The sequence below is a fragment of the Dreissena polymorpha genome, chromosome 4 (assembly GCF_020536995.1).
Source record: "Dreissena polymorpha isolate Duluth1 chromosome 4, UMN_Dpol_1.0, whole genome shotgun sequence".
Lineage (NCBI taxonomy): Eukaryota > Metazoa > Mollusca > Bivalvia > Myida > Dreissenidae > Dreissena > Dreissena polymorpha.
The window spans coordinates 112,859,731-112,883,743 of record NC_068358.1 but is presented as its reverse complement, the minus strand read 5'-3'; the positions used below and the strand labels follow the sequence as shown (position 1 = coordinate 112,883,743).

The 24,013-nt window shown below is 39.3% G+C and overlaps 2 protein-coding genes across 3 annotated transcripts in view; both read left to right on the top strand.

Annotated features, from left to right (window-relative positions):
• LOC127877995 (protein SDA1 homolog) overlaps positions 1-2,690 on the top strand; it is a 58,807-nt gene extending 56,117 nt beyond the window's left edge. For both annotated transcript variants that reach the window (XM_052424345.1, XM_052424346.1), the window contains exon 21: positions 2,578-2,690. In XM_052424345.1, coding sequence (XP_052280305.1) covers positions 2,578-2,625 — 48 coding nt within the window. In that variant the 3' untranslated portion in view covers positions 2,626-2,690. The remainder of the gene's footprint in view (positions 1-2,577) is intronic.
• Positions 2,691-5,065: 2,375 nt separating this feature from the next.
• Positions 5,066-24,013, top strand: part of LOC127879129 (uncharacterized) — a 31,199-nt gene continuing 12,251 nt past the window's right edge. The window contains exons 1-8 of the mRNA XM_052425801.1: positions 5,066-6,084; positions 9,630-10,686; positions 11,068-11,138; positions 14,397-14,532; positions 17,750-17,824; positions 21,054-21,142; positions 21,673-21,746; positions 23,449-23,537. Of these exons, the coding sequence (XP_052281761.1) occupies positions 9,670-10,686; positions 11,068-11,138; positions 14,397-14,532; positions 17,750-17,824; positions 21,054-21,142; positions 21,673-21,746; positions 23,449-23,537 (1,551 nt within the window). The 5' untranslated portion in view covers positions 5,066-6,084; positions 9,630-9,669. The remainder of the gene's footprint in view (positions 6,085-9,629; positions 10,687-11,067; positions 11,139-14,396; positions 14,533-17,749; positions 17,825-21,053; positions 21,143-21,672; positions 21,747-23,448; positions 23,538-24,013) is intronic.

Sequence of the window (24,013 nt, the reverse complement as noted above, 5' to 3'; positions counted from 1 at the left end):
GCATTAAAGCTATTGCTTTCATACTTGCAACACTTACTAACTATCATAAGGGGACTGTGCAGGCAAAGTAATGTAACTCTGACTGGCATTTTGACAGAATTATGTGCCCTTTTTATACTTAGAAAATTGAAAATTTGATTAAGTTTTGTGTTTAGGTCCACTTTATTCCTACAGTATCAAAGCTATTGCTTTCATACTTGCAAGATTTATGAACTATCATAAGGGGACCGTGCAGGCAAAGTTATGTAACTCTGACTGGCATTTGAACGGAATTATGGGCCCTTTATACTTAGAAAATTGAAAATTTGGTTAAGATTTATGTTTTGGTCCACTTTACCCCTAAAGTATCATAGATATTGCTTTCATACTTGGAACACTCACAAACTATCATAAGGGTACAGTAAAAGGACAAGTTGCATAACTCTGGTTGTCATTGTTACGGAATTATGGCCCTTTTTTGACTTAGTAACTTTTAATATATGGTTAAATTTTGTGTTTCGATCCACTTTACTTCTTAAGTATCAAGGCTATTGCTTTCAAACTTCAAATACTTACATGCTATCATGAGGTTACTGTACCTGGCAACTTTAATTTTACTTTGACCTTTGAATGACCTTGACTCTCAAGGTCAAATTATTAAATTTTGCTAAAATTGCCATAACTTCTTTATTTATGATTAGATTTGATTGATACTTTGATGAAACTACTCTTACCTGACATACCACAATAGACTCCACCCAAACCATCCCCCGTGCCGTCCCCTCCCCCCCTCCCCCCTCCCCCCCTCCCCCCCCCTATTTTTTTTTTTTTTTTTTTTTTTTTTTTAAGATCATCTCACAAATGACCACCACACCCTCACACTATACCCCCCCCCCCCACCCCACCCCCCCCCCCCTAATTTTTTTTTTTTTTTTTTTTTTTTTTTTTTTTAAGATCATCTCACAAATTACCACCACACCCTCACACTATACCCCCCCCCCATTTTTTTTTTAAAAATGGTTATGTTTGAAATACCGTCCAACCATCGCACCCAAACCCCCCCCCCATCGCCCCCCCCCCAACCCCCCCACCCCCCCCCCCCCCCCCCCCCCGGATTTTTTTTTTTTTTTTTTTTTTTTTCGCTTTTTTGGAAGATAATGTAATAAATGTCCACAACCCCACACTATACACCCCTCTTCACTCCACTCCTCCCTCCTTTGTGATTGAAAATGAGAGTCCCTTCACCTTTAAAAAGAAAATAGATGAGCGGTCTGCACCCGCAAGGCGGTGCTCTTGTTTGTTTTGCTTCCATGTGTCAAAAGCGATTTTAAAACCGGATCATGTGCATTTAATGGCTGTGTGTCATCGTAACAAAACATTAAACAACAATTTGGTATGTTTACGCCGGCTTTTAAATCGATTTCTCCACCATGTAAATATCTTAGTTGCCAATTATAAAACATGTTTCGCATACTTGGTGAAACTAAGCGCACTTAAGTCCAATTTGTAAAAGTTCAAAAATTTAACTCGTGTAATATAAATTTTTCCGTTAAGTTAACAATATTAACGTGGTAAACAGTAGTTGTGGTTCTATAAATGCTGGACAATTATTAAAAATAAAAATAAGCCGTGCTCTGTATAAAGGAGGTTTAATGCATGTGCGAAAAGTGTCGTCCCAGATTAGCCTGTGCAGTCCGCACAGGCTAATCAGGGACGACACTTTCCGCTTGTATAATAATTTCTGTTTAAAGAAAGTCTCTTGATATCAAAAATCCAGTCTGGCGGAAATTGTCGTCCCTGTTTAGCCTGCGCGGACTGCACAGGCTTATCTGGGACGACACTTTACGCATATGCTTTAAACCCACTTTTCACAGAGCACGGCCCAAATGTATTGTTCAGGTGACATTAATTGTTGATTACAGTATGTGGGTTGACCGATCAACGAAATTTAAAATGACGTCACCTTCAAAATATGTGGCGGAAATACCCGATCGGTTTAAGGAAAACAAGATCATCGTTTTTTAGTGTCTTAATATTTTTGCCATTGCTTTTGATAATTCCAATCGTTTTAGAATGTACATATTTACAAAAAATCGGCATTTGACCTTTATGAGAAACACACCCGAAAACGACCGAGGCGAATTCCTCTTTTTTGAATATCATACATTCATTGTTTAAACAAGATGCGTTTGTGAACCGCTTTGTGAACCGCTATGTCCCCAAACAGACATGGCAAAAACAATATGCCCCCCCCCCCCCCCGAATGTTCATGCCGAGGAAAATTAATGATTTTACATTGTATAACATGTACATTTACTTTAACACAATTATGAACGCCAAAGGAAACTTGTCCACCATGTTTGTGTTTTACTGATATACGATGACGTAGAGGGTGTCGAACGTGAAATATCCCTTGTTTTATTTTAAGGTTTCAGTCTTGATGGTGAAGATAAAGTTTCACTTAGTTTGCATTATGAATGTTTTGCAACTGTGCGTTCATTTTACAATAGCGAATACCATGTTAAAATAAATAGATATACCGTTGTATTTATGTAATCGCACTTGTGGATGTTTAGTTGTATTTTCTATATTTTCCAGATTGCATTGAGGAATTCGTTACTGAAGAAACAGAAAGCGAAACATTAGAAGCTAAACAACATAGAAAGGAGGAAAGAGATATGAATTGAACTGAAAATAAAGATTTAAGATTATGTACTCTTAATATCAATGAAACACAAATCCATGTGTTTGCAAGCAAAGAAATGACCATCACCCCATGCGTCTAGTAAACAACACAACGCGATAGTGTTATCATACGATCCATTTTTTAGCGTGTTTGCGACATTTCGTTTATGGGATATGCAGGCTCCAGCTACAAACCTTGTAATGTGATTGATCATATGCACCATTTCTATGGCCATTCTCGTGAACTTTTAAATAATTTCAATTTGAAACAAACTAATGACCACTTATTTTAGACAATCCCTGTATGCATGTTTATAAGCAATGTCAGCATATATCGGTGTTACATACCGGAACGTGCGCACACCCCGTACCGTGATTGTACCGCCATACAATGCACGTCAAAGAACCGAGCGTTCGACGCAATACTGTTTACATGCTTGGTTAGAGACCATTACAAAACACATGGCAGCGTGCTGGATTATAGATTCTAAAATGTATTAAAAGTTTGTTTTTTCAGATTCCAGCATATTGTTATTAGCTATATTTCATTTTATATATGCATTGTGTTATACCTGTTAATGAAAATCACCAATGCAAATAAATGCAAATAACAATAATGTGTTGAAAACCAAACATACAACAAATTGACGTACTGTATTGGTATTGAAATAAACAATTCGTGTTTAATACAAGGTTCTATATTGCAAAAGACACCGACTTTGTACATACAAATCATCTTTACGATCATTTTAAAAAAACAAATATTTGTTCATCGAGCATTGTGCTCGATTGGTCATTGTCGGCTCGGGTTCTACTTACATGTACCCCGGGTACATGTAAGTATACTTACATGTACCCCGGGTACGGTAAACATACGCAAACTTACCCGGTCGATATATGACTGTACCCGAGTTTTATTCTCGCCCCAAATCCGATGTCGTAAAACGCGCTACCGATCACCGTAATTACGAAACAAACATCTATTAAGAAAAACTGAATCAACATGCTTTTTGTCCCCTACCGGTGAAACCGGAGGGGACTTATGGTTTGCGCTCTGTGTTTCTGTCAGTCCGTCACACTTTTCTGGATCCTGCGATAAAAAGTTCTTCATACTTTTTCATGAAACTTGAAACATGGACAGATGGCAATATTGAGATTATGCACGTCAATTCATTTTGTTCCTACGTCAAAAATTGTGGTTGCTATGGCAACAAATGTATAAAAAAAATATACGGACAATGGTGGAGTTTCACCGGTAGGGGACCATATTGCTTGGCAATCTCTTGTTGAGTATGAGTTTGGATAATATAGAGGCCATTTAACATAAAATTGACATGTATATGAACATAATTTGTTTTTTAGGCCGACAACGACCGATTTAGCGTTCAACTTCCCGGGTACGTTTTAGTATATTTACCGTACCCGGGGTACATGTAAGTATACTTAAGTGTACCCGGGGTACATGTAAGTAGTACCCGAGTCGACAATGACCAATCAAGCGTTAATTGTGTGAACCGCGGAGAGAACTTCATTTACGTAATAATGGATAATGCAATGTTGGTATGTCGTCACGGTCTACAGGTCTGTGACTGGTGTACTATTAAATTAATACATCATGTATATTGTTATCATTAATTGATAATCTATTGGCATTAATTGATAATCTATTGGCGGGATCGACTTCGTATGTGAATGCCATTTTCGAGATTTCATTCTTTGATGTTCTCTACGATATGGCTATTTGAATTGGTGTGATTTCCTTTATTTATATATCTCACATTTGGTTTAAGCTCGCGTGACTCTTTCTCTTTTTATTTTTTTTCATTCATGGCGTTTTATTGGTCGCATTTTGTTGTTAGCTATTAAAAAGCACCCCATTTAAGCTGCCTTTAATCTTACATGTATGGATTGAAATTGTAATGAAAGTATTGGAATCAACCAGCCTTACTTACAAAATAGGTTCGAGTATACATGTTCGAAATATGAAGTTATAAACGAGTCGTGTTCTGAGAAAACTGGACATAATGCATGTGCGTTAAGTGTGGTCCCAGTTTAGCCTGTGCAATCCACACATGCTAATCAGGGACGACACTTTCCGCTTTTATGACATTTTTCGTTTAAATGAAGTCTCTTCTTACCAAAAATATAATTTAGGCGGAAAGTTTCGTCCCTGATAAGCCTGTGCGGACTGCACAGGCTAATCTGGGACGACACTTTACGCGCATGCATTATGCCCAGTTTTCTCAGAACACGACTCATATTATTAGTAAATATAATAAATGAAAAAAGAGCATGTACCAATTGCCGAGTTGTTGAACAATAAACACTCGTGTAAGAGACGCTTCTAATGTTCAGCTGAAGGTTGTGTTACTGATATTTCGAATTATTTTGGTGCCTAAAGTTAATTACCATGCAAGCTAATGAGTTGGTACAACCATCAATTATGATCAAGATCAATTTACATGGGACTTGATACTTGCGACGTGGGAGTCATCACACTACATCCAACGCTGTGTTCCGGTCATCTTGCATTGTCCACGATTGATTTTGCACTTGACTTATTCATTGAAACATTGTGGAGGGAAGCTCTATATAGCTGCTGACGACCAAATGTGGACTAAGAATTAAGTTATCTTAATTGCCAGTTTTGTTACGGCTTTCGACGAGGAGGGAATTCGCAGCGCGATTTGTGGATTAAAATGGATTCATTTTAATGCCGTCAGTGACAGGTGAATACGTTTAATGATAGCTAATTTGTCTGTCAGTGTAATCAGAACGTATACAAAGTGTTATTATATGGGCCTTTTGCGTTTTACGGACACGAAAAATTTTAACGGATTTATTCATCATTTGGAAGAACAACATTAATTTTTGGGTTGAAAATCAAACATTATTTCATAAATTAATCAAACGGAAAATGTTGAATAGTCTGAGTGAATATGCCTGTGTATTCCTTTGAGATAGAAACCGACCTGGTTTAGCTAATTTACATCGAATAAATGCCTGTATTGTATAATCTTTGTTAATCGCTGGCCATTGAACATAACATTACACAACCGGTCTACCGTCATTAATAAAAGACAACCGCAATAATCAACAAGGCTACTTAGGGACTAAGCGGATTATAAAAGGTATAACGGACAAATACAAAACAACGCAGTAAACAGGCGGTTATTACAACTGATGTTAATCCTAATAAACGATTGAAAATAGATTGTACAATAAAAAGTCGCCGTAGTTGAGAGTTAAAACTTCTAGATTGCTCTGTGGTAGTGGCTGACATTAGCGAAACAAGCTTAAAATAACTAACTACACCAAAAGCAGGAAGATTTCGATTACATTTAACGTGACGGAAGTTGTGTTGTTCGAATGCATTTTTTCTCGGAATATTTAGGAAAATAATTGAGACGTTCTAGAAAGGTTTGTATCATTTTTACTTAAATAATATAAATAATGTATCTAATAACATATTCGTTTGTTTATTATGTATTTTTTTTAAAGCACCGCAATTGATACTGGTTTTATTGAGAAACGCATGTGTATTTAGCTCCAATCCATGTACAAATATTATCCTGAATGTCTGTTAATTTTATAGAACTAGAGTTTGAAACGATATAAACACACGACGTTCGTGCGCTTAATAAGTCATAGGATGGGTACAATTATGCGAAGTACATTTCGATCAAATTGTAGGCAAGTCAATTCTGCAATATATATTAGAATTCAGTAAAATTAAATACTCTTAAGCAATCAAATTATATTTTCATCATGAATGCTATGTACAAATTATAAATCTCTATATTTTATTGGAGTTCTTGTCCCGATCTGTACATAAAGGTGTTTTCGTTGCATGCCGGGGTTGCATGTTTTGCCGATCTTTTAAACACATTGAAAATCGGAAAATTTTGTATACAATTGAAAACATGTTATGTGCTAATTTACTTAAAAAAACATAAATGTAATGTAACTTAAATATTTGAGCCTCGTTCCGTCAAACTGGACTTAATGCATGTGCGTTATTTGCGGACTGCACAGGCATATCTCGGATGACAAATATCGCACATGCATTAAGGGTTAGGACAAATATCGCACATGCATTAAGGGTTAGGACAAATATCGCACTGCGGACTGCACAGGCATATCTCGGATGACAAATATCGCACATGCATTAAGGGTTAGGACAAATATCGCACATGCATTAAGGGTTAGGACAAATATCGCACTGCGGACTGCACAGGCATATCTAGGATGACAAATATCGCACATGCATTAAGGGTTAGGACAAATATCGCACATGCATTAAGGGTTAGGACAAATATCGCACTGCGGACTGCACAGGCATATCTCGGATGACAAATTTCGCACATGCATTAAGTACATTTTTACCAAAACGTGGTTAGTGCTTTTGGTGAATGTTTTGAACAACAACTAAATCATTGACATTCAGCTTACGTTAGCATTTACAGTAGAGACTTTATTAAAAAGCGAACTTAAGTCGAACAAACGTGTGTAATATTAGAAACCGCTGTACGCATTGTAAACACGAATTTTAATCTGGGTGAAACATGGTTGTATAAAATACTACTTTTGTTGAATTAAATATTTAGCGAAGATTGCAGTGTCTTCGATGTGGTCATCGCCCTAGAAGACATAAACTGTAAGTTTGTTAATGCATGTATACAGATAATTGTGTACACATATTCTATGCACAAACCGGCGTCTATAACGGTATCTTGTACTGCTTCTTATAAAAATTTATTTCTTCCAAGTACATGAAGAGCTGAACAAATAATAAGACACGAGTTTACAATTATTAACAAAAATCATAAGAGTTATTTGTATACATAGTACAATATCTTACACTTATTTAGCGATCAACACAGTAAACATTGACATGATAAACAGAGTACACTTATATACATATATATTTGAAATATAATTTATAGTCATGGAATTAAATTGATATTGTTCTTGAAAATAAATCTTGAGGTCAATGAAACAGAGAGAAAATGTAGTACGCATGTGGTATAAACATTTAACATACATGTATAATATCACAAATGTATACGGGAATGAGTGAATACGCATAACGGACATACACATTTGTTATTAAACTAATGCTGAACAAAACATACGTGCAGAGATTTGACGGGAACCAGCATAGATGGATCAAACCCATGCCCTCATAACCAACCATGTGATGACAGCCTAGCCACGCGACACAATAATTTTACCGTTGTTATTTTTACTTGTTTTTAATTTAGGTAAATATTTTTTTTATTATGAACCTAAAGTTATACACTATTTTCAAAATGTAAAAGAAAATGATACTACTTTTAATAGTATAATACTTTAACCAATAAAATAAAATCCTACCAAATCTGGTAGGATTATCTTGTGAGAGATTGTATGTGAGAGCAAGGAACGACAACTCTGCTTTGGTATTGGCATTCTAGATACGAAAACGAAATTCTATAATAACTTCTGTTTACTGATTATGTACTGAAAGCGTATTGCGGTAAGGTTGATTGCAACATAAGAAACAAACTGGTTAAAAGGTTACGAATATACATTCTAGAGCAAGTTTGTAACTTGTTAAAGGTATCCCTTTAGCCCACGATTGAACGTTTTAAGCATTGTAAAGTTTGACGCGCCTGCGTTGAGGAACGTTTGCCACATCAATACGTCTGCTTGCTACTCAAACGGTAAACTGCAGCGTCGTTAGTAGAAGTCTACCCCGCAAGTTTGAATGACGAGTGCCATCATGCGTGTTACGTGGGAACAAAAATGCAAATCGCAACAAACAAACCTTGGTCATTAAGACTTTTACTAACTCTGTGCTTGTATAAGTTTAGGTAATTTATTTCAGACCAAGGTCTTTCTTTAATTCCGAGTCTTAAGACTTACACATGAGCAAGTAGGACTCCACTGGATCAAACCTTCGCTCGCATTTAGTTCTGATTTTATGGGATGCCATGCATAAGATTTTAGCTTATTAAATATACACCGGGATTATCCGTAACTAAGTGCTTATTAAAAAAATTACCGGATTGGCATTAATACGTCAAAACCAACTTATGTCTGGGGATAAGCGACCGTAAAATAAACCTCACCGTACAACACGCTTTCATGATTAAACACGTATATTTATACTAAATCGTTTTACTTAAAAGTAATATACCGGGTACTTAGCTAACAGAGTTCATGGGCAATAATACATTTAAGACACATTTGATTATGTGATTAGTGTATTAAGCTTAGATATAATTCTTGACAAACGCGTGTGTGCAAAGTCGGAGTTCATTTACAGGTCATCTTCGACTACCTTTTCTGCCCCTGTGATTTGTCATGGGAAAATTTTATTTTGAGCCAAATTAGGTCAAATTTACTCCGGCTGCCCGCGTATTCGCCGAAGAAATAATACAGACGTGTTTTTGTAAAATACCGACGTGGCAAGCTTATCAATGCTGACAACAATGGATGTAGAAGATATCGAAAAGAAAACTATAGACGGTGATCCGCGTCATACAAAAATGGGTCTTATGTCATATTCATCCGCGCAGTGTTGTACGTGAGCTGCCCTTCCCAAGTATGGTACCACGAAACCTCGCATGACTTTATTTCGGTGGGCGTTGCTCTAGACCCAATGACACATGTGGTCTTGAGCTACGCCGGCATATGGCATATGGCCTAAGACCCATGTTCGCGTGATGCGACTCAATTATGCCTAAATGCAGACAAATTAATACAATAGAAAACTTTGATATAGGAAACTTAAGATTCGGATAACTACAACAGATCAATACATTAAAGAAAATTACTTTGAAATTTTAGAAACTAAAATCTATAAGACACTAATGGAAACTACGTATTTGGAGTATTGATTTTGATATGGCTGTCTTACTATTTCGTGTAATGATATTCGGTTAGAAATATATCACGCGGACCTTTCATTCTTATTTCAGAGTCCTGACGTTCTGATTCGTTGAATGTGCAGGCCCCGGTATGGCTTTGCAAGTAGAGTCGAGCCCGCTGGGCGAACAGGTGGTTCCGGCTCGACGAGTCTCCAACGTCGACTACATTCCTACCCTGGATGGCCAGATCATTCGACAGACGTCTAAGATACACCAACCGTCACCAGGACACAAAAAGCAATGGGGCAGAGTAAAAAACGTAGCTCAAATTTGGAACGAGCATCAGAGCGGCGACGACCAGAGCGACACTGCCGATGAGCAGCCGAAAAAGTCGTTCGGCGTCAACGATTTTCAACGGACCGCGCGGCTATTGATGAAGTCCCGCAGAGTCGTCGAGAAAATGAAGACGCAATACAACGCTCAGGTTATTGAGCGCCTGAAGCAGCGAGAGGTACGACACAGTCTCGATTTATCGGATTTTGGTCATTATACAGACCCGGATATGTTCAGTAATTACAATTTAAAAGCCATCCACGAAAGAAAATGGCGAAAGAAGCAGCTCAAGATTGCAGTCTTGCAGGGGAAGTTCTTGAACGAACTACCGGAACTTAGGGAAGCCTCCGTGAAAGATCGTTTGCATTCTAAAATTCTGGCCTTGGAGAAAATAAAAACTTCAAAATATATCAAGGATATAGGGAACGACATTATAGAGAATGCGTCGATGGCTGCGCCGTCTAGCGAGTCCCAGGAGCCTTTTACCAGACGACAAAGGAGACTGCGACAGAGCATTGACATGTCGGTCATTTCAAACTACGATCGCTTGCTACATGAGACAACAGACTCGGAAGTGTTCCCGGAAATAACGCTCAGTGACGTAGATCGGCTATTGGCGGTGTCGAAGAGCCGGGTGCGCATAGAGGAAGAAATGAACTTGCCCGCCGACCGCCGGGAGCGGCTCTCCTTGCTGAAAACGAACGTGGAGAAGATTAACGGAAAGTTTCGGAAATTACTGAATGGGAACCGTACCGAGGCGGGGCACAAGGCGGCGGCTACGCTAGAGGAGGATGTTCCGTACTACGCACCGTCGCGATTCGATCAAACAGGGATGGTAAGTGTCATGTATAAAATGAGTTCATTCATTATTCTCCATTCTCTATTTAAACATCAAGACTATCCATGCTCAGTATGCTCAATAAACAACTTGTGAAAATGGTAAACATATGCCAATAGTCCTTTAATTTCTCTGCCTAGCCCACCCCCACCCCCACCCCCAATGCACTATTGTATAAGAATACCGGTATAGCAAGTGCGGCACACAAAAGCTGACTTGAATTGCTCGCATCGAGTCCCTAACGAGAAACCGTGGGTCTTTAAACAATTAAACACATACTTATATTGTTGAAAACTCAAAAAAAATTCTTGAAAATTCTTCGATAATTCATGAACGGTATGTACTTTTGTTTCGAGAATCATGCTTTTGTCTTTTCAGGCGCTACAATTCTTTCGGAAATATGCCCGAATCGTCGTCATTGTCACCCAATGGATAACGATGATCATGACGTAAGTTTCTAATTTAACCACTATTAGGAACAGTTATATAGACCAAAGATCGCTAAAATGACACTATTCTAACACCTTCTTTACATAAAGGGACTTAGTAGACCAGGGGCACACCTTATTAGATATACTTGTATTTTAATAAATATACATTTCGTCGTTATATTTACCTCGCAAAAAAATATAGTTATAGTCAATATGTTCCTAAACTAAAGCGTTCATTTCGTCGTTATATTTACCTCGCAAAATATATATTTATAGTTATGTTCCTAAAATAAAGCGCATGTGAATAAAAACAAATCAAAATAAGTAACTGTGTTTACAAATCGTTGAGGTTGTAATTGTTGTTATGCTGCGTCAGTTCATTTATTACATCGTGAAAACTGTTATTTTATTCGAATTGACCCTTTCTTATCACAGATCTAAGGACACATTTAGTCTCGCTCTGGGAAAACAGGGCTTAATGCATTTCCGTCAAATGTCGTCCGATATTAGCCTGTGCAGTCCGCACAGGCTAATCAGGGACGACACTTTCTGCCTAAATTGGATTTTTGCTAAAAAGAAACCTCATTTAAACGAAAATTGTCATAAAAGCGGAAAGTGTCTTCCCTGATTAGCCTGTGCGGATGACACAGGCTAATTTGGAACGACAATTTTAGCACATGCAGTATGCCCAAATTTCTTATCACAGATCTAAGGACACATTTAATCTCGCTCTGGGAGAACAGGGTTTAATGTATTTCCGTTAAGTGCCATCCCAAATTAGCATGTGCAGTCCGCACATGCTAGTCAGGGATGACGTTTTACGCATAAATGGAATTTTTCGTTCAAATGATGTATTTTTTCTATGAAGTATCGTTTCAGATTAGACAGTGCAGTTCGCACAGGCCAATCAAGGACGACACTTTCCGTTTTTATGGAATTTTTCGTTTAAAGGCAGTCTCTTTTTAACGATAATCCAGCTTAGCCGAAAGTGCCGTCCCTGATTAGCCTATGTGGACTGTAAAGACTTATCTTGAACGATGCTTTACGCCCAAGCATTAAGCCAGCGTTTTCCCCCAGGTAACGGCTCAATTATATGTTATATTTGTCGAATGTACATAGAATACGTGCACTATATAATTTTACAAAACTTCAAAACTTCAATGAAAACAATATACATTCCAAAAGTCTTCGTTTCTAATGTTTACCTAATCATTTGCGTTCCCTCAATTTCCTAGGTCTAATGTTTCAACATCGATCTTTCGCTCGATCTACAGTCCCAATTCATAACTCAAAGTGTGGAATATAATTAATATTTCAAGCGATTGAATACTCCAATATTTGCTTAAGAATTATTTGAACAATCCAATAATGTTCAAGAGAAGCTGTCATATATAATATTGATGGTGCTTGCATATCAACGTAAAGACAGACGCTGAAATTGCAAGCATACCAAAGTGTTAATTCTACTAGAATACTAAACTTTGAAGTAATTCAAATATTTATTTATTTATATATTTATTTTTATGTCTTTCCCACAACTGCCACTGAAACGAATTAATGTTCCTCCCAGGTTTTCACGGAACGTTTTGCCCTTTTTTGCCTTAACTGCGCGTTAAAATGCCTTTTTCAATGTACTGCGCCATGCCCCTTTGCCGTCGTGCGAAAAAAAATCAACTTAAGTGTACATTGTAAGAGCATACCAAAGTTACAACTAGACATCATTAAAAGTGTCATGTACAGTGTAATGCGCATTAAAAATGTCTCTTGATAGAACGGGTATTACATTGTTTTTTGTTAGATACGAAGTATACATCGTGAGACTATGTAAATAAAGGGGCCTTTTCACTCTAATTTAATAAAGGGGCCTTTTCAAGTTTTGGTAAATTGACAAAAAAATAAAAATAAAAAGTTGTTTCAGATTCGCACATTTTCGTTTAAGTTATGATATTTGTTAGAAAACAGTAATGCTGAACATTTACCATGCTCTAAAATAGCCATTATATGCATACTTTGACGATTTAAAAACCTGAAAAATATAAGGCGTTGCAACGCGAAACGATTGAATAATTTGGAGAGTTCTATTGATGTCGTTATATTTTGTGAAACTAAGAGGATTGCGTATATTAAGTATAAAATATATCTTTCATGTAAGAGCACGGATGACCGAGTGGTCTAAGTGGTATACTTTTATTCTAGGACTACAATGGTTAGGGGTTCAAGCCCCGTTGAGGGTTCTTTTTAAAATTTTGTTCTTGCTTTTTTACTGGAGCTCTTTTTATCAATATAAAGCATTTAATGACAAACTTCAAAATATGCCAAAATCTGTGAAAAGGCCCCTTTAAACGTTACAAAATTATTCTATAATACGCGACTAGGTGTGTCCGTTCGATTGTTCGCGCTTACTTTCTATTTTGAACTCGTACCCTCACACATTGTTATATTTTCAGTTCACGCAGTGAGTCATTATGTATTTTTTAACCAATAACCTTATATTACCGTGGTTTGATATCCGCCTTTCGTTAAGCTCCAAAACTCATAATAGGGGCCTAATTCCGGGGGAGCTTTATTTATGTACGTGAAGTGTCTTTCAAGATTAGCCTGTGAGTATTGACGACACTTTCCGCCGAAAATGCATTTCCTTGTTTGGAAAAGACAACCCTTAAACGAAAAAAAAAATCCATAAAAGCGGAAAGTGTCGTCCCTGATTAGACTCTATGGAATGCACAGGCTAATCTGGAACGACTCTGCACTGAGGCATTAAGCCCGGTTGTATCAGAACGCGGCTCATACATGTTTAACCCATTCATGCCTAGCGTCCTGAAAAAAGGACATTGCAAACAGCGTAGACCCAGATGAGACGCCGCATGATGCGGCGTCTCATCTGGGTCTACGCTGTTTGCTTAAAGGAATTTCTGTAAGAATTGTTCTAAATATAGAAATAAATATGCTAGACATCCCTAATTTTGGAAATAAATTGATCCAACTTAGAAAGATGGAAGAGTCCACTAGGCATAAATGGGTTAAAGAAATCACAATGCATGTGCAGTACGCACAGGCTAATCAGGAACAACACTTTCCGCTTTTATGATATTTTTCGTTTCAAGAAAGTCTCTTCTTAGCAAAAATCCAGTTTAGGCGGAAAGTGTCGTCCCTGATTAGCCTGTGCGGATTGCACCGGCTAATCTGGGACGACACTATACGCATATGCATTAAATCCCTTTTCACAGAGCACGGCTCATACATGTTAAGAGAAATCACAACGCTCTGTATCTTTAGCAAGCGATACGACTTCGAGAAGGAGCTGAAATCGTTCGTGGACATTGCCAACGACGTTGAGGAGAAGGCCATCGCGACCACCATGAATGAGTTCGGGCTCTCGTTCGACAAGAAGTTCTTCAAGGCAAATAGGGAGGTACGTTGTCGATCGGGAATGCGAGAATGCGAATGTGTTTGAAAACGAAAGAGTGCATTAATAGTAATATCATTAAAAATCAGATGATAAAGTTGAGTTTTGAAGCGCAATAGTTAATATATATATATATATATATATATATATATATATATATATATATATATATATATATATATATATATATATATATATATATATATATATATATAGATTGGAGAAATATGCTGTTCAAACAGTGCTAATTACATATTTTATACATATGCCCTAGCGCTTTCGACTTTTCGTCTTCATCAGGGGCTTGTCAACACAGATATGGTTGTACATGCAATATTGGACATGACAGCGGAAAGTTTTAAAAATAGATAATTCAAAATTGATTGATCGTAACTCACCGATAAAAACGTGCATTCGCCTAGAGCCGTGTCCGTATTGTTACAGGCTAATTGAATGTTCGTAGTGGTTTACAATAGACTGGCTTCAGACTCATTTTAGCAATGAATCACGCAGAAAACATTTGACATCTGCCAAAACACAAACCTCTTAAATATGATGTATGTGTTTTGAAGACTCCATTATGTGTCATTTTTGTTTATTCCATATGGAGCAAGGGTGTTCAGTCGCCTTATCCAATATGTCTCCCGCGACTTGCGTTGCTCGTCGGACCACTGTGTATTTGCTTCTATACAATTCAGAATGATATTGTCAAACGAGTGGCCCGATTCGCTGAAATGTGCGGCAACGGGAGACCTATTGAATTTGCGAGTTTTCCAGTCGGACCTATGCAGATTCATGCGTATGTTCAATGCCATTTTTGTTTCGCCAACATATTGCTTGTTACATATACTGCACGTCATCAGGTATACGGCATTTGCAGTTTTGCAGTTGTGTTTACCTTTAATGGATGAAATGGCACCAGATGTGGCTTTGAATGTATTTGATGGGCGCATCATTACCAACATCGAACAAATGTTCTACAACGGGAAGAGAATGCCATTAAATCCGACATGCACCACTCGTTAGATCCTGTTGAGTTTGAAGACTTGCTCTCTGAGGTTCAGAAACATATGGTGTCTACTTCTGAATCGTACTCACAGATAAAATCAAAGAAACTTTCTGATCTTAATAGTGTTTCCCATTTGACTAATGTGAAGTTTACTAATGTCTCTAAAACCAAGAAACCTAGAATTCGCCGATTTGAACGTCGTCAACCCAATACTCGACCTAACAGTCAGCCCAATATTGTCGTAAATCTTTCAAGCACAGACCTTACAGAACACGAACAAAAATTACTTTCAAAGGGTCTCAACTTTTGTCCGAAACCACACCACATTGACAGAGGAAGCCTGATTGAAGATAGCAAATCTTTTAGTAGACAACTTAGACTCAAGTCCCACTTTTCAAAAGCAGAACCACTTTATGATAACAGCTCTGTTCCTATCGAAAGAGAAAATTCAGATTCACAAACAGAAACCCAAATCCTTTATGAAATGGGTAGCCTTGACGAAAGACGCAGTAGCCTTCAGGATAGGCGCAGTCCTAGTCAGGAAAGGCAAACAACCACCACATCTGAGGATTGTGAACTCACAAACAATAATGAAATGTACCCCAAATTCAAACTAAAAAGCAAATGGGAACCCCCAAAACAATCTGTATCGCTCGAAACATTTATTCATAATGTCGAATCGGACATTTCAGAAGCCCAAACAAATACAAACATGAAAAGCAACCTCACTAAACATGAACGGCAAGCACTGCGGTCATTGAAAAACAATCATGACATTATTATAAAACCAGCAGACAAAGGGTCCGCGGTTGTCGTTATGGACAAAGAACAGTATATATCTGAAGCCGACCGACAACTCGGCGATGCCAGATTTTACAGACGTTTAGACTCTGATCCAACCCAGGAATTTCAGGCAAAAGTAGTTACAAAACTCAAAGAAATGTTACACTCTGGAGAAATCAGCGAAAAAAACTTCGACTATCTCTCAGTCACCAACCCAAGAGCTGGCCGATTTTATCTTTTACCAAAAATACACAAACCCGGCAACCCTGGACGTCCAATTGTCTCAGCGAATAGCCACCCAACTGAACGCATTTCGGAGTTTGTGGATTATCATCTCAGACCTCACGTAGTGAAACTTCCGTCGTATGTAAAAGATACAACGGACTATCTTACAAAAGCTATAAACTATATATATATAGTTTTTTAGCATTTAGCGTTCCGTGGCGATGACCCGGTGTAAACGCGAAGTTTTGTGATTTGTACTGTATCGTTATATAATACTATGAACAAGAAATATTTATAAAAAAAAGTTATACGGCGTTGAATTGTTTTATATATATATATAGTAAAGACGATGGTCACTAAACTCAATGACATCAAATTATCGGAGATGTTTTTTTCTGAGCAATGTCTCTTCATACATTAAGATGAGAACAAACACAGTTACAATATTGTTGGAAACCTTTGTACGAGAATGTTAACGCTACTATTTGTTACATTATTACGCAATGTTTGGAGATGAAGTTATGATGTGTCACTTTTTATCAATCACTACACGATACGTAATATTTTATAAAACGAAAGGCGTTACTTCCTAGTGTATTCCTAAGACGGAAATCTTCCGTGAAGCTTTTTTTGACAGTCCGCATGTTTGAGGATCCGTAATGGATAGTTAAAAGAAGAACACGCCTTGCAGATATCTTAATTTCCAAAGATGCCGTGTCGAGTGCGACGGGTTCCAGGCCATTCCAAATATTACCGAAAGTATGCCGAACATTCTGCTTCTGTGACAAATAAAACATTCGGTGACGCATTCGACAACTTTTATAGTTTGGATGCTGAAGTTTTCCGAATCCGAAGAGAAACCGAAGTTTCCAGAAGGTGTTAGAAGGTTGCCAATCGATAAAATCAGATATATGATGGTTCCAGATCGTCTCCGAGAAAACCCGAAACATCCTGATTTGCTTTCGTGAACCATACCGGAACCTAATGGACGACAGGGTTAAAAGGTGCGCTGTTGCTACCCTGCCAGTAAATACGAAGAGCTTAAAATTATGTAATTGCAAATAAAACGCACCAGCAGCAGAAACATCCCATCTCCATCAAGAACAATGCCAACACCACCAGCAACAATACCAGCAACACCAGCAATATCAACGAGAGCAATCAAACATTTTAATCACTCCGTGCACACGTGCTTTCTGTTTTAAGATTACCCTGAGCTCTGAACACAGGAAGATTCTGACGACGCGCTGGCAATCGAGAACCCCCCACATGATCAAACAGGTAACGAGAACCCCCCACATGATCAAACAGGTAACGTGAACCCCCCACATGATCAAACAGGTAACGTAAACCCCCCACATGATCAAACAGGTAACGTGAACCCCCCGCATGATCAAACAGGTAACGTGAACCCCCACATGATCAAACAGGTAACGTAAACCCCACATGCTCAAACAGGTAACGTGAACCCCCACGTGATCAAACAGGTAACGTGAACCCCCCACATGCTTAAACAGGTAACGTGAACCCCTACGTGATCAAACAGGTAACGTGAACCCCCACATGATCAAACAGGTAACGTGAACCCCCACATGATCAAACAGGTAACGTGAACCCCCACATGATCAAACAGGTAACGTGAACCCCCATATGAGCAAACAGGTAACGTAAACCACCACATGATCAAACAGGTAACGAGAACCCCCACATGATCAAACAGGTAACGTGAACCCCCCACATGATCAAACAGGTAACGTGAACCCCTTACATGATCAGAAAGGTAATGTGACCCCCCCACATGATCAAACAAGTAACGTGAACCCCCACATGACCAAACAGGTAACGTGAACCCCCACATGATCAAACAGGAAACGTGAACCCCTCATATGATCAAACAGGTAACGTGAACCCCTCACATAATCAAACAGGTAACGTGAACCCCCACATGATCAAACAGATAACTTGACCCCCCCCCCCACATGTTAAAACAGGTAACGTGAACCCCCCACATGTTCAAACAGGTAACGTGAACCCCCACATGATCAAACAGGTAACTTGAACCCCCCACATGATCAAACAGGTAACGTTAACCCCAACATGATCAAACAGGTAACGTGAACCCCCCACATGATCAGACAGGTAACTTGAACCCCCCACATGATCAAACAGGTAACGTAAACCTCCACATGATCAACCAGGTAACGTGAACCCCTCACATAATCAAACAGGTAACGTGAACCCCCACATGATCAAACAGGTAACTTGACCCCCCCCCCACATGATAAAACAGGTAACGTGAACCCCCCACATGTTCAAAAAGGTAACGTGAACCCCCACATGATCAAACAGGTAACTTGAACCCCCCACATGATCAAACAGGTAACGTAAACCCCACATGCTCAAACAGGTAACGTGAACCCCCACGTGATCAAACAGGTAACGTGAACCCCCCACATGCTTAAACAGGTAACGTGAACCCCTACGTGATCAAACAGGTAACGTGAACCCCCACATGATCAAACAGGTAACGTGAACCCCCACATGATCAAACAGGTAACGTGAACCCCCACATGATCAAACAGGTAACGTGAACCCCCATATGAGCAAACAGGTAACGTAAACCACCACATGATCAAACAGGTAACGAGAACCCCCACATGATCAAACAGGTAACGTGAACCCCCCACATGATCAAACAGGTAACGTGAACCCCTTACATGATCAGAAAGGTAATGTGACCCCCCCACATGATCAAACAAGTAACGTGAACCCCCACATGACCAAACAGGTAACGTGAACCCCCACATGATCAAACAGGAAACGTGAACCCCTCATATGATCAAACAGGTAACGTGAACCCCTCACATAATCAAACAGGTAACGTGAACCCCCACATGATCAAACAGATAACTTGACCCCCCACATGTTAAAACAGGTAACGTGAACCCCCCACATGTTCAAACAGGTAACGTGAACCCCCACATGATCAAACAGGTAACTTGAACCCCCCACATGATCAAACAGGTAACGTTAACCCCAACATGATCAAACAGGTAACGTGAACCCCCCACATGATCAGACAGGTAACTTGAACCCCCCACATGATCAAACAGGTAACGTAAACCCCCACATGATCAACCAGGTAACGTGAACCCCTCACATAATCAAACAGGTAACGTGAACCCCCACATGATCAAACAGGTAACTGGACCCCCCCCCACATGATAAAACAGGTAACGTGAACCCCCCACATGTTCAAAAAGGTAACGTGAACCCCCACATGATCAAACAGGTAACTTGAACCCCCCACATGATCAAACAGGTAACGTTGACCCCAACATGATCAAACAGGTAACGTGAACCCCCCACATGATCAAACAGGTGACTTGAACCCCCCCCCCACATGATCAAACAGGTAACGTAAACCCCCACATGATCAAACAGGTGACGTGAACCCCCCACATGATCAATCAGGTAACGTGAACCCTCCACATGATCAAACAGGTAACGTGAGCCCCCCACATGATCAAACAGGAAACGTGAACCCCCCACATGCTTAAACAGGTAACGTGACCCCCCCCCCCCCACATGATCAAACAGGTAACGTGACCCCCCCACATGATGATCAAACAGGTAACGTGAACCCCCCGCATGATCAGACAGGTAACGTGAGCCCCCCACATGATCAAACAGAAAACGTGAACCCCCCACATGCTCAAACAGGTAACGTGAACCCCCCCCCCCACATGATCAAACAGGTAACGTGACCCCCCACATGATGATCAAACAGGTAACGTTAACCCCCCACATGATCAAACAGGTAACGTGACCCCCCCACATGATGATCAAACAGGTAACGTTAACCCCCCCCCCCACATGATCAAACAGGTAACGGGACTTGGTTTGTATAAAATAACGAAATATTTAAAGCCTTGCTCTGTGAAAAAAGGACTTAATGCATGTGCGTGAACTGTCATCCCATATAAGGCCTGTTCATTTCGCACAAACTAATCTGGGACAACACTTTCCACATGACGGGATTTTCGTTTAGAAGAGACTTTTTGCAACGAAAAAATCCATCAAGCGGAAAGTGTCGTCCCTGATAAACCTGCGCGGATTACACAGGCTAATCTAGGATCACAATTTTAGAACATACGTTAAGCCCAGTTTTCTCAGAACGAGGCTCATTTTATCATGTATTCTTCTAACCTCTTGACCGTCGTATTTGGGGATTGTTTACAGCTTGATGTGCGTCTGTCTCAAATTATGAGTTATCAGTATATTTGACACTAGCGACTGTCTCCTCCCGCCAATCTGAATAGTGTATGGTTAGGGATTGCTTAAAACAACATATAACTTAATGATACGCGTAACATTATTTTTTTGTTACGTTCATCAATTGCTATTAATAATATATTTCTGCAAAGCTTACTTATTCAAATGACGTATTTATTTATTTTTTACACATGTGAATTTAATGAGCAATGAAATAATGTGCTGTTGTTGGCAGGTGATGAATGGCCTGCAGTCGCTGAGGTCACTGACCGAGTATCCCCTGCAGACCCAGGAGAAACTCTGCAAGGTGGCCTGGTATCAGACGTACGTACATATGCATTTGGGTCGTGCTCTGTGAAAAAGGGGTTTAATGCATGTGCGTAAAGTGTCGTCCCAGATTAGCCTGTGCAGTCCGCACAGGCTTCTCGTGGACGACACTTTCCACTTTTATGATATTTTTCGTTTAAAAAAAGTCTCTTTTTAACAAAAATCAAGTTTCGGCGTCCCTGATTAGTCTGTGCGGACTGCACATGCTTAAATGGGACGACAGTTTACGCACAAGCATTAAACCCCCTTTTCACAGAGCGCGGCTCATTTGCATAGAGCAATATTAAAGTACTTTTTCTTCAGAACTTTTTTAATTAATACCACTCTACAGCCTCATATTCATAGTTACGAGTTACTTCATAATTAAGAGTTACTTCATAATTAAGAGTTACTTCATGATTAAGTAATTCATACACAAGTTATGAATTAATTTCATGGACCGGTTGATTATCCCTCGTAAGTTATACAAAGTCCACGAAAAGGAATTTTTTTCGATATAGTTATTTTATGCTTTTATATCCCAACAGGATCGATGCGAAGAAGCTGATAGTGCGACAAGGTCATCACGCGGAGTCCTTCTATTTTATTATATCAGGCACAGGTCTGTACTGTTGGCTTTCATCGACATATGAGTCGTGTTCTGATAAAACTGGGCATAATGCATGTGCGTAAAGTGTCGTCCTAGGGACGACACTTTCCGCATTTTTCGTTAAAATGAAGTCGCTTCTTAACAAAAATTCAATTTAGGCGTAAAGTGTCGTTCCTAATAAGCCTGTGTGGACTGCACAGGCTAATCGGTGACGACATTTTAGGCACATGCATTATGACCAGGTTTCTCAGAACACGACTCATAGCTTCTGTATTATCAGACGCGTTTTGGGAAAACCGGTTTTAGTGCATGTGCGTTAAGTGTCGGCCCGGACTAGTCTGTGCAGTCCAGACAGGGTCAATACATTCCGCAATAAGGTTTTGGGCGGAAATTGTCGTCCCTAACAAGCCTGTGCGGACAACACAGGCTAATCTGGGAAGACACTTTTCTCTAAGGCGTTAAGCCCAGTTTTCTCAGAATGAGGATCATTCTTGTACTGAGGTGTGCTTTAAATGAGGATCATTCTTGTACTGAGGTGTGCTTTAAATGAGGATCATTCTTGTACTGAGGTGTGCTTTAAATGAGGATCATTCTTGTACTGAGGTATGCTTTAAATGAGGATCATTCTTGTACTGAGGTGTGCTTTAAATGAGGATCATTCTTGTACTGAGGTGTGCTTTAAATGATCAGTTGTTCGACGGACTTTGGCCTCTTAACTCGAAGTGAGCGAGAGAAGTAAAAATACAAATATTTATATAACATTTTCGATATGATAAGAGGTGAGTGAAGACTACTGCAGTATTAAATCGTGTGAATAGCTGTTTACTTTTTCTGCCATATGCGTTCAAAGATGAAGCGATTTTGTACAATGATCTTAATAACGAAACATGAACAGTCCATGTCGAAATCTACTATCTTAGCAAACAAATATAGTATATCTAACTATTACCATTCTTCTTAAATCGGTTACAGGGGAAATTTATCATGCAGATGCAATAAAAAAAGTTTTTTAAGCTCACGTTTGCACAACGTGCTCATTGTAAGTTGTAATCTCCGTTTGTCCGTCATTCGTTGTCAGTCGAGCGTCATTCGTTGTCAGTCGAGCGTCATTCGTTGTCAGTCGAGCGTCATTCGTTGTCAGTCGAGCGTCATTCGTTGTCAGTCGAGCGTCTCTTCATCAAATTTGGTCGAATTCGAAAATGCCGAGTTCAACAATGATTGCAGTTGATTAGTTCCTTCATGTCTCAGATGACCCTAACCCATGTCCGTGTTTGTTTTCATTTTACAAATGTTTGGTACGGCAGATCCGACGAACATCTGATCAGTTTGTTGTAGCCTTAGATAAACTTGGCACAACTAATGTGTGCTTTCTTTCTCCGGTATTCATAAATATAAATACTTAGTAAGTATTGGTGTACGATATAATCGTTTCTGTGAAAACTTGACTGAATGCATGTGCGTAAAGTGTTGTCCCAGATTAGCCGGTGCAGTTCGTAAAGGCTTATCAGAAACGATTCTTTCCGCGTTTTATATTTTTTTCGTTTAAAATGAGCCCCTTTTAAACGAAAATCCACTTTAGGTGGAAAGAGTTGTACCTGATTAGCCTGTGCTTACTGCACAGGCTAATCTGTCACGACACTTTAAGCACATGCACTTAGCCCAGGTTTCCCAGAATGGGGCTCATATAACCATCTCAAGACTGCTATGTTTGCAGCGTTCGTGAAGAAGATGATTCAGGACCCAGTGACCGGCGAGCTCAATGTCCAGGTAGCGGCTAGACTCACAAGGGGACACAGCTTCGGGGTAAGCAGGGTGTGGGGAAATCATCGCGCGCGTTAAAGATAGGGCGTAATTCGCGTGCGTAAAGTGTCGTCCTTTATCAGCCAGTGCAGACTTCGTCCTTTATAAGCATTTGCAGACTGTGTCCTTTATCAGTATGTGCGGAGTGCGTCTTTAATGAGTTTTTGCTGACTGTGTCCTTTAACAGCGTGTGTGGACTTTTTTCTTAATCAGCCTATAAGGATTGTGCCCTTTATCAGCCTATGCGGACTTTGACTGGTGGTTTAGGACGGCACTTTGCATACTGGATGATATAGGTCGACTGCACAGGGCAGATCATAACGACACTTTACGTGTTTTATTACGTTTATAGCACGTTGAATTATTTTTGAATAAAAAGGCGTTTACCGTCATTGTTGGAATGTATGTAACGTTTTACGTATACATGTAATCGAACACATCGGCGAGCTTCCACAAACGGTCTAACCAACTTTAGTTTG